This window comes from Mauremys mutica, chromosome 1, assembly GCF_020497125.1.
Source record: "Mauremys mutica isolate MM-2020 ecotype Southern chromosome 1, ASM2049712v1, whole genome shotgun sequence".
In the NCBI taxonomy this organism is placed as follows: Eukaryota; Metazoa; Chordata; order Testudines; family Geoemydidae; genus Mauremys; species Mauremys mutica.
Window position 1 is genome coordinate 43,084,247 of NC_059072.1, and position 12,315 is coordinate 43,096,561.

Below are 12,315 nucleotides of genomic sequence, written 5' to 3' on the forward strand. Positions count from 1 at the left end.
TGGAGGCTTGTGAGTAACTCCCAGTGAAGTGGGAGTTGCATGCACATGTTTGAGCACAGAATTTGGCCTTAAAAATACTATGATTTAGATAAGGACATAATTCATCTGAAATTAGTTTGGGATACATTTTAGGAGATGACCTAAGGAGATGAAATCTAGGGGAAGAAAATAATTGGATAGAGTAAATAATTGAAAGCAGAATTGAAATTATTGGATGGCAGCTTGAAAACAAAGTAGCAAGCCCCATCTAAGGTAAAAGAAAATAGGATGGAATTAGAAAGGGTATTAAACTACAAAGCTTACATTCTCCTCCACTGGGGCTCTAAGAGCTATTAATAAAATGGGGAAAGGGCTCATAGAAACATGCAACAATATAATAAAACATTGACGCCCTCTATCTGAACAGCCTCAGGTAGAACAATAAGTGAAAGAGGGGTGACCGCCACAGAATTTAGAGAATTTCATAAGGTCTTTTAAACTTCACCATACAGTACAGATGACAGGGGATTATCTCGGGCTTGTTTATTTGGGCATTGTTAAAAAGAAGTTTTTTGCTCTTCCAAGCAGGGCCGGCTCCAGACCCCAGCGCGCCAAGCGCGCGCTTGGGGCAGCATTTTGCCGGCAGGGCAGCAGGTGGCTCCGGCAGACCTTCCGCAGTCATGCCTGCGGGAGGTCCACCGGAGCCGCGGGACCAGCGGACCTCCCACAGGCATGACTGCGGAAGCTCCACCGGAGCCGCGGGACCAGCGGACCCTCCGCAGGCACGTCTGCAAGAGGTCCCCCGGAGCCGCGGGACCAGCGGACCCTCCACAGTCATGCCTGCGGGAGGTCCACTGGTCCCGTGGCTCCGGTGGACCTCCCACAGGCATGACTGCGGAAGGTCCGCCGGAGCCGCCTGCCACCCTGCTTGGGGCGGCCAGATTCCTAGAGCTGCTCCTGCTTCCAAGACTGCATAAGAGATAGACTCCAGTCTCATAAGATCTTGAGACAGCCAAGAAAAGAGGGACAGGAAGTCCACTGAAGAGAATGGTTCTCCTGATAATTTTATTTACAGTTCAGAGTGTGGTTTTGCTCTGAAAAGCTACAATGTGTAAAATGGCAAATGCTACCTCAACAATTCTTAAGGTCTGTGTATATTCAAAATCATATCTTCTCACTTCAGTGACAGAAAAAGTATTATTTCATTTTACTCCTCTTAGCCCCACGGAGGCTAACTGCTAGTCCTGAAAACTCAATCTAGGATATGAGTGTCAAGCTTGTTCTCTTCCTTCTTGTAGATCATAAATAGACTTATTTACTAAATTCCAATTTGTTCAAAGACACTTAGGGCTGAAGGAGGTTCCACAGCAGTTAATGTGGGGGCATAATTTGGCCAGCAGATTGTTATTAAAGGTGATAGATGCATGGAAAAAAGTACTCAGCTTGACACTCAGATCCTGGATTGAGTTTTCAAGACTAGCAGTTAGGAAAAATTTACGCTGAGCAAATCTGATCTGAAATCTGAGGGACAAAAGCAGTAGTTGACTACTTTCCCAGTAGAACCATATTTTAATGATTATTAGATCCCCATATTAATTGAATCCTTGAATCAAGTATTAAACTGTCACCGTCTTCCATTATGAACAGTTTCCTTGTGTACCACCAAAAGGAAAGATGTTAATTCCTCGCTGATGTTTTCTGCTGCCCATGTTTAAAGGGATGGGCATGTTTAAAGGGATGGGCATTAAAGTGATAGTGTGTTTTATTGAATCTTGTGGCCCTGTTTCATCTTTTGGGGCATCTTATTGGACAATCACTCTATTTATAGTGATTACAGCACTGAGATAAGTGACTTACAACAGTTCACAACATTCTGTGCTTGTACAGCACCTAGCACAATGGGGTCCTGGTCTGTGACTGGCACCCCAGGTGCTACTGTAATACAAATAATAAAAATGTTGTGAAGAGATTCAATTCCTGTTCATTACCTGAATCTCTACTATAATAAGGTGTTTCCTGCTCAAACTAAGGACTGTTTTTGGCTCTGAGATAGATACTTCAGCCATATCATCTTTGTTAACCAATTGATATGTTGTGTCCATTTTACTTGCTACCTATTTATCTACTACAAAAATTACTACCTACACATATTTTATTTTTAATGTGCTTTTTGTTTTGGATTTTTTTTGGTAACTTGTATTTACAGATTTGTTTGGCACCTATTGCAGCAGCACCTAAATATCACCTAAAATTTTCAAAATCCACATCTAATACTCCCGGTGGGTAGACAGCTTAGAATACCCAAATTTATACTCACCCTCAGGGGAGAACCCCAAGGACTCTGACTGTGATTGCAAGTTACTGAAAAAATTCTTCAGCTAGCACTAGACAAACAAAATTAATTTAAACTAGGTAGAATTAAAATACCGAGGGCATGGTAAAATAAGAAGAAGAGTGTGAAATCTCCAATAGCAACCCTCTCAGCTGACACAGAAAATATATTTAATATGAGAGAACTGGAATACCTGAATGAAACATGGTACAAATTTGCAATAGGATTCAGGTCCACCAAAGGAGGGAAACTTCAATACGTAACCCACACACCTTCTGGGTGTGGTGTTCTGTCCCATCTAGTGGCAACGAGAACACTTAAAGCGAGAGGTAAAATGAGTCTGCTCTACAGCCGCAGCTAACAGCCAGTCAGCTTTTAGTTCATGCGGTAGAGGCTCATGCACTAAGCTCCAGAGGTCCTAGGTACAATCCTGCCTGCTGATGACCGGGGTCTGTTGGCGTTACACATATTATCTCAATATTTTTCTATTTTAGAATACTTTGAAGGTGCTCATATTTTAGTGATGGGGGTTCTAAACATACCTAGAGTGATAAAATTGTGCCTCCAGGTTTAAATTCAGGTATTTGAACAATCAAATGCCCAAGAAACAGTTGCAATGATAAATCAAAGTGGTTTTCATGTCTGTACCCTTCGTAAAAATACTTTTCTTTAAAAAATTCCATACAAATATTTATTGCAAAATACTGCAGTTCTGCTGACAATCTTCCAGCTTCTGCTGGTTTATTTATGAAATATGGCACTATAACAGTGCCCTGCAGAATGAAACAATAAATGCTTATTCAAATTACAAAAACATTGCTTATTATACAAAACTGTAACAAGTGGTAAAACAAGATTCACAAAGTCACTTCACTCATGACCTGTCCTCCTGTATGAGGAGATACTAACTGCAGTCTCCTGAGAAAAGAGCTAGTGATGATTAATCTCGTCTGCCATCTGTTCTTCTTTGAGTGATGGTCCCTATTGGATTCTACTTTGGGTTAAGCATGCACACCAATGAATATTATAACTTTTTCCTTGTCAGTTTGACTCTATTTATTCTGTTTTTCTTCTCTGTAGATTTCTAATGACCCAGAAGTTCTATACAGGCTCTGCTCGAAAATGGTTTACTTTAGATTCTGTCGAGATTGCACATGACAACCAAATGGTCGCTAGATTTAATGTCTCTATCATCTCTGCTCCTGCGGAGTATTCATTTCATTGTCAGCTGGTGGGAACCAGCAGTCTCTATGGTGCAAAGCTGATTCCAGCCAACACTGAAGCAAAGAACTGGGATGTTTACCTTTCTGAGTTCCAAGTGAGTACACTGCCATTTCAGAAGCAATTCCAGGAACGATTACTTGCTAGAGTAGGTGTTGAACAGCATATATTCCTAACACCTGTACTTTTAGTTCAACTCTAAAAAAAACATTAAAAGAAACCTATTTGCCCACTATGGGTGCTATTGAGCAGGGGAAAGAGGGGGCAGGCAGCTTCTGAACAACAACATGAGAACAACTGAAAAAAACAAATCACTATAAAGTCATCTACAGAAAGGGAAAAAAAACAATAGACAGTAATACACTCAATCAAGGTAATGGGGATAGGGGAAGACATAGTATAAAATGGAACCCGACCCCAATCTAAGTTATCTTGGTTATCTCTCACTGCTCTCAGCTTTACTTGGGGGAACAGGCTGGGTGTAGTTCCCTAGCTGTGGGAAGGGATGGGACATTAGTAATTCCAGGAGACTTCCTTCACCCTGGTCTATCTAGCGAAGCTGTACCAGCACCCCCTTGCCTACCGGGTCCCCAGAACACTCTGGGATTGGCTTTAAGGCTGCAACCTAATTACCCTTCCTCTTGAGGGACATCACAGCTATTAGTGAGACCCCAGGACTGAGCCTGAACACTGGAGACTATAGCAAGGGAGCTTCCAAATCGCCTCACCCTCTTGTCATGGTACCTCCTCCCCAGTTGCTGCTCTTACCCATGTCATTTCCGTCTGTGAGGTGGAGTGCTCCCACCCAGTTACCAGAGAGACCCCTAATAAATAACATACCCCTAACTGGGGTAGTAGCTTTATCTTGACCTAAACTGTTTCAAAGGGCGCACACACAAATCACCAAATCAAACAAAACAGCTTTATCTGTCTCAGAAACGGCTAACAATGGGAGAGAACTTGTTGGCAGGTTTCAAATATACTGAAGAGTTGCAAGGTTTTAAAATATACTAAAGCAATCATTATGCTATTTCCTACACCCAGATGAAAAGACATATTAACCTATGCACTCTATATGTATATACACATAAACAAAACCCCACTTCAAATGGCAACAGTCTCTTCTATGATGTGGTGAAACTTGACTCTCGGCTTGATAGCCGCAGCAGAGGTGTGTGATGAGATTAATGCCCCGCCCACTGGGTTATGACTTCACTCAGAGTTCCGCACAGATTATCACAGCAATGTCCAGGCCCCTCTTTTTTTCTCCTTTTGGGCAAACCCCAAATCTTCCCCTACGACAGAGACCCTGGTTCAGAAGGTCACTAGATGCTGTTGCCCAGTAGGCTGTATGAATGAAGAAGACCCAGCTCCCAAGCGGGTGAATGCGCCGCACTCTTTGGAGTTTTCTCAGCTCTTGGTTTCTAGGCTACTAGTTCTCAAACTCTTTGGGCAACTATTTGACTTGTCTGGAACAACCAGAACCCCTCCACCCTCTCACTGTATTCTCTCTGAGATCCAGTGAAGCTCTGACGATTCCAGTATAGCTCTTTTCATAAGATTAGGGTTCAGGGTGCTCAAGTTCCACTAAAAGCACAGTTCTCTGGGAGGTGAGCAATGACTGCAGACCAGAGTCCAGCATAGAATGTGGTCATTAATCTGTACCAGTCACAGATGGCTGAAGTACCAGCACCAGTGTATAGATCAATGGTGGACTGTTCTAGTATTTTGAGGTTCCTTTCCCTTTAGTGCTGTCTGTATAGTCTACTAAATGAAAGCTTGTTGTTGTTTTGAAAGCTGCATCCAGGCTTTGCATTTTTCTTCAGTGTCTGTCATACTTGTTAGTAGCCCCTTTTGCTGCTCAGGGCAAATGCCCAAGACACCGAGGCCGGGAATTTTAGGATTTTCAAGGCTAAACTATTTCAGACCTCAGCATTTACATGTTGCCCTTGAGGATACCCATCACAATCGACATAACAAATCTATGTTAAGGTTTTGTTAAAGGTCAAATGATTAGGAAACGCCATTCAAAATGTACAAGGCACTGCACAAAATACAATTTCATTTTAAAAATAAAAAACAGTAAATACAAAATAGGCAAACCTATAACAATAATACTAACTGAAACACTAGAATTAAAACCTACAGTGGGCTGGAATCCTTATCGAAAGATTTATATAAAAGTAACTAACTAGGATTATGTATCTATGTATTTTTAACTTCTACACAGGTGGCAAATCTGCAGGGAGTCACATCTTTATTTGCCAGCTGGGATCCAACAACACCCGCATAGTAATGATCAAATATCAGAAAAGCAATAAGAGAACCTGAAATAAACTACAGTTGTTTCCTAAAAGTAAACATAGCATTTCAAGAATGTATAATTAAAGCTCCCACCTAAAGGTTTGCTAGGCATAATCCTGTTTGAATAAGGAATAATACCACCACATACAATAAAATTCAGTCTTCCTGGCTGTAGCTCCAACAAATTTAATTGCCCTAGTAAAAACTGATCGATACCTCTGTTTAGTACCCTAGAGTGTCCTGGAAGAATGGTAACAAGCATGTATTATTTCACAGAAGCTCAATCCTTTGAGAACCAAAATGACATGAAGTATCATCTGCTTTTTTTCTATCCATCTTTCAAACCATATTGTGTGGCTCCCATTCCAGCTTTAGTGTGATGTCTAAACAGTGGCTTAACGATGAAATGCCCTGGCAAATGCATCACTTACTAAAGCTGTGTACAAACTCAGCCCCCCAACCCAAATGTTTGTTTTCCATAATCCTGCTTGAGTCAGAAACATACAATTGGATATAGTGCAAAGCAGTCAGATTTCACAGGTTAACTACTATGGTAACAATGAGAACAGTCTTTAATTCTGGAAAGAGGCCCAAATATGCTGGTACCTCAAAAAACGTCTTTATCTCCACAGGGGCCAAGTCCGCCTCATCTGCTCTAGTTTTGCAGATCATGCAGAATTGCACTAACCATCATTTTGGCTAAGCCATTGTAGTAACTGACTGAGAGACGGCACATGCACATTTCCAAACGCTACCGATAATCTGGGTTGCAAAGGTTTGCAACTCAAGCTGCCTCCTAGAGCTGTGAAATATTTTTTTTTATTTCTTTTCACTAAGCAATTACTTTATAAATTTGGACAAATTCATTACAAATGAATAAATACAGCCCTGGGAAAAATAAAACAAAAACGGCTTCTCTGGGGGATGCTCACCCTTACTATCCCCTGGTGAATTGGGGACACAAAAGGCCTATGGACAAAAGGGACAAAGACTTAATTCTTACTAGCTAGAAATCCAGATCACTCTTTCATATGAAAACCTGAGTATTTCTAGTACAACCACCATGTTACTACCACAAAATCACACCGTAGTTCATGGCAGGTCAATGAATGGTAGTGATGTGTCCGCTTGTATGTCCATTTTGCTGTTTCTATGGTAAATTTGTATTTCAGAATTACATACACAGAGATAATTATATAAGGAGCAAAATATATTAGCTATCTTTGGAATTCTGCTTTCTTGCTTATATTTGCATGATGGGGAAAGGTGATTCAAACAACTGACTCACAAAAATATGCAGTGTTGCCAATTCTTGTGATTTTTATCACAAGTCTCATGATATTTGGTGTTTTCCTTAAAGACTCATCTCCCAGAGTCATGTGAATATGTGAGAATCTCAGTTCTTTTTTTTTCCCCCTCCCCTACTCCTCAAGTAAGTTTCTAGCTTTCAGAGTTGTGGAAAAAAGCTTAAAAACACACTCTAATGCTCAAACACTGAAATGAAATGAAATAAAATAAATAAAAAGAGCCCCAAATGTGTTATTTTTAAAAAATATCATGATTTTTAAGCCAACCTCATGATTATGGGAGCCTGACTCATGATTTTTGAACATTTAGGTTGGCAAATCTGAAACAGTTATTAAGTTACATTGGTCTCATGCCTCCCTTGGAATTTTACCTTTAAAATATTCCTAAGTCTCTGAAGTTTGGAAGCACAACTTCCTTTTTGTAAAACAAATAACTCATGCATCTGAAATTTCCTGGAAGGAAAGAGAAATTGAAAAATCATCCTGAAAAGGAGTTAGTGCTCAGTCCTCTTCAATAGAAATTGAGGGCACAGTGTTTTTCAGGCCTGGATTTTGTAGTGAATATATAGATCTTAAAAGTAGATTTTGTTGTGTAAATTCATTTGGGCTCACCTATTTTTTTCTTGTTCTCAGATTCAAGGCTTCAATATTCATAATAACTTGTTTTCCTACGCAAGTGACTGTACATCTTTCTTCTCTCCTGGAATCTGGATGGGCTTGGTCACGTCAATAGTTTTATTATGGATCCTGACCTATGGAATCCACATGATCATGCAGCTCACAACAAACAGTAGATTTGACGATCCCAAAGGCCAAGCTCTGTCAATTCCTCAAACAGAGTAGCAATGGATTGTTTTGATATTGCTTAAATGTTTCTTATTAGTAAGATTAAGTTTTTGTCACGGTTATTTTTAGTAAAAGTCAGGGACAGGTCACAGGCAATAAATAAACATTCACAGAAGCACACAATCTGTCTGTGACTTTTACCAAAAATAAGGGGCGGGGACTGACTGCCGGGGGGATGGACAGCCCGAGCCCACCATCAGAGGAGGAGGGGGGCTGAAGCTGAAGAAGTCACAGAGGTTTGTTAAAATCATGGAATCCGTGACCTCCATGACTAATTTATATCCTTACCTATTAGTGATGTGTGATTTTTATGTTCTTTACGCTTTATAGTGCATGTACTCTAAGCAGTTAGTGTAATAGAAAGGTTTAGTAAAACTCCACAAATCTGGACAATGAAATCCTTCCTGAAAAAGGGAACCTTACTCTCGGCAACACTGATGATTCTGCCAGCTGTTACCCATTTGTTCATAGTTGTCTGAGTTAGTCTACGCTGCCATTAAAAAGCCACTGGCACCGAGTCTCAGAGCCCAGGTCAGCTGACTCAGGCTTGTGGGGCTCAGGCTGGGGGGCTAAAAGTTGCAGTGTAGATGATTGGGTAGATGATCGGGCTTGGGCAGGATCCCAGGCTTTGAGGTTCCGCACGGTGGGAGGGTCTCAGCCCAAGCCCCAGTGTCTACACTGCAGTTTTATAGCCTTGTAGCCCAAGACCTGTGAGCTCGAGTCAGCTAACCCAGGCCAGCCATGGGTCTTTTATCCCACCGTACACGTACCCTTAGAGGCCTAAGGTGAAGCCAATGGCAGTCTAGACTCTAACCAGCCATTAGAAAGAACAGTAAGAACTTCCAGCAGATTCATTATTCTTGGGGGGAGGAGGAGGAGGAGGGGGTGCTTATTTTTTTAAAAAAGACATTCCCCTGGTATTTTGGAGATAAACTTCAAAAACAAAATGTTTATTTAGAAATTGTCTATTGAAACTTCTCAAGTCTCCCTTAAAGTTTTTTCCCCTAAGTATAAAGAATATCACAAAAAAGATATTAATTACACAAGAGGCAAAAAGGTAAAGTTTTTTATGACAATTGACATATGTATTTTATTTTGGCAGTGTGAGTAACAGCTGGGAAAGTAGTAGAGATACATAAATGAAGTGGAAGCATGTTTTGAAAAGGTTTACCTTTTAAAAAAAAGACAACATTATTCAGACTACCCTTCAGAAATGGCAGGAGCTTTGCAAAAATGCAGCTTCTAAATTATTGCTAGACACTAAAGTTAAATGGGAATGAAATATTTAAAAATGAATATTGGAAACAGAGATTAAAATAATGTAATCCTGTCATGACAAAAAGCATATTTTGGATATATTTGAAGAAAAAAATTACCCTAGGGTTTATAAAAGCCAAGGAGAGTTTGGTGCCTGACTCCCATTTCAATTTTAATGGGATTTTACTGCTAACTCCCTTAAACACCTTTGAAAATTCCAGCCTTAAAAGAGATCTGAAAAGGATTTGTTGAAAATTGAAAACCTGTTTGTAGGGTTCCAAAAGGGGAATCTTTCTTGCTGTTGTTCAGAAATATATTAAGCCATTTATTGTAGAAAAATACAAATGATGTGGAAAAAAATCGATCCATGCGTTGTGTTTTCAATCAGATCAGCCTGAGGCCCTTTTATTGATTACCAGCGCACAGGGGAGAACCGTTATGGAAACGGCCTCCCCGAAGCTAGTTACAGACAACCTTATAAAGCTTAAAACTACAATCTTAATATGCAAGTTACATTCATCATTTTCTTAATAACTGGTTACAAAACATTGCAAGGCTAAAACTGATTGGAGCAAGAGTAAATTGATTCCATATTAGGCTTTTCCTGTTATTGCTTATCTATTTTATGTGGTTACATATTGACAGCAAGGGATATGACAAAGTTGTTTTGTTCAGTCTGGGATTGTCAGGTACTTTCCACTGCTTCCTCGATGCCCCTCCCCACTACCTCTTTTTTCTAGTCTGGCCGGCTCTGGCCGCTTGACATGAGGTCTGGGTCTACATGGCCTTGGATAACACTGGATTTTCCCTCACACAAATGTGTGTATCTCTGAGGATTCCTAGATACTCTCTTTGGTTTCAGAAACAGATCTCTTTGGAAAACCTTCAGTGTGTATTGAAAAATTGTGGGATCATTACATACATCGGCATTACCAAATCCAGTCAGCACCTGGTTGAAGGTGCAACATAATCACTCTAGATCAATTGTGTCTTGTTAGCAGACTTCTCCTGAGAACACCAGATGAGTATACACTAAATAAATAGTAGACTAAGGCCATGTCTACACTGCACTTCTGTCATTAAAACTTTCGTAGCTCAGGGGTGTGAAAAAACCTCCCCTGCATGACATATGTTTTAATGACAAAAAGTGCTGGTGTGGACAGCACATTTTCGGTGGGAGATGCTCTCCTGGTGATGGATCTACCATCCCTTATTCGGGGTGGTTTTGTCCTGTCACCAGGAGGGTTCTCTCCCAGCAACAAAGAGTGGCTACATTGCGCATCTTACAACGGCGTGGCTGCAACATCACAGCCTTTGTAAGGTGCACAATGTAGACATAACCTAAATCAAGTGACCTTGGAAAATTTTTCAAAATCTAATGTTATGCAGTGTTGTATCACAGTGAAAAGTGATGGTCTAGGGCTAGTCTTTACTAGCAAATTAGGTCATGTTAGAATGCCAGCCTTGAAGATCTGTGTGAATTAACGCAATGTTAAACACAACCTTGCAGTCAGGGTAGACAGTACCAGTTATGTTTAGCATTGACTCAGCTGGCTGCAAGTAAGTTCCTTAACATTCTCCCTTTTGAGCTATCAAGTTGTAGCATTGCAGTGACTATGAAAAGGAGATAATGTAAGGTTGTTATGCTAATGCTGTAGCTTGTCTACATGAGGAGGCTCTTGTGAAGTAAGCTGGGGTATGGTTTTAAAGCCCAAGAGCTATTCCACACTAGTTCCCTCTGTTGATGCTCTTAAACCAAATTGAGTGCCTTTTTGTGAATTCACTTAAAACACTTCCAAAATGTGTGTTCAGAATCCTGAACACATTAAGACTGAGCTGAATCCTTGTACAATTAATAAAGATATTGTGCCTTCTCTCCAGGTGTGATAAATGAAGGGGGTGGGTGTTAACTCCCTTTTATGGACCCAGCCAGCCAGTTAGCTATAAAATTCCTCTTAGTAGCTGTTCTCTACTTGCTTTACCTGTAAAGGGTTAAAAGTCCCACTGTGATGCATAGGTAAAAGGAAGTGAATGGGCACCTGACCAAAAGAGCCAATGGGAAGGCTAGAACTTTTAAAAATTGAAATAAGACTCCCCCTTTGTCTGTCTGTCTGTTCTTCTTGGGGAGAAGCAGACACAGAGCAATTATGCTGTAAGAAACTTGGGGCCAGGTATGAAAAATCATTGGTATCATACCTAGAAACTACTCATATAAAATCCCAGATATGTTAGTAGATCAGGAAATGTCTAGGAAGACATGATTAGGTTTATCTCTTTATTTCTTTAAGGCTTTTGGACTCCTCTGTGCTAACCCCAAATGCTTTTGTTTTGCTTGTAACCTTTACGCTGGACCTCAAGAAAGTTATTCTTGATGCTTAATCCTTGTAAGTGTTTTTTTTAAATCTAGCAATAGCCCGAGTTTCCAGAGGTATTTTCTTTCTTTTTGTTTTTAATAAAATTTACCTTTTTTAAGAACAGGATTGGATTTTTGTGTCCTAAGAGGTTTGTGCACATGTTATTTAATTAGCAGGTGGCAACAGCAGATTTCCCTTGTTTTTCTTTCTCAGCTGTTCCCGGGAGGGGAGGAAGGGGGGTGAAAGGGCTTGAGGGTACCCCACAAGAAGGAATTCCCAAGTGCACCATCCTGGGTTCTCAAAGGGGTTTTACACTTGGGTGGCAGCATCTACCCATCCAAGATCAGAGTAAAACTGTAACCTTGGGAGTTTAATACAAGCCTGGAGTGGCCAATATTTATATTTGGAATCCTTGCGGGCCCCCACCTTCTGCATTTAAAGCGCCAGAGTGGGGAATCAGCCTTGACTGGCAAGGCAACCTGACTACTGAGTACATTGCTAAATATTACAGCCACTTGTCTTCAGTGAGAACTAATTTCATGGCAAGTTTGATGTCTGAATGCATAACATTTTTAACACTCACATCATACTCTAAAACAGATCAACTAATTTTGTTGTAACTTTCCACAAAAATATTCGTTTTTGGTCTTAGAATAAACATGGAAAATTATTTGCAATAAAGAATTTTTTAAAGCAAGTTATGATCGTAAAAATA

At 40.4% G+C, this 12,315-nt stretch overlaps 1 protein-coding gene across 3 annotated transcripts in view; it reads left to right on the forward strand.

Moving 5' to 3' along the window:
* The window catches only part of LOC123353989 (V-type proton ATPase subunit S1-like), an 87,941-nt gene extending 76,732 nt beyond the window's left edge, over positions 1-11,209 (forward strand). For all 3 annotated transcript variants that reach the window (XM_044995574.1, XM_044995582.1, XM_044995591.1), the window contains exons 10-11: positions 3,392-3,629; positions 7,777-11,209. In XM_044995574.1, coding sequence (XP_044851509.1) covers positions 3,392-3,629; positions 7,777-7,986 — 448 coding nt within the window. In that variant the 3' untranslated portion in view covers positions 7,987-11,209. The remainder of the gene's footprint in view (positions 1-3,391; positions 3,630-7,776) is intronic.
* Positions 11,210-12,315: the final 1,106 nt, after the last annotated feature.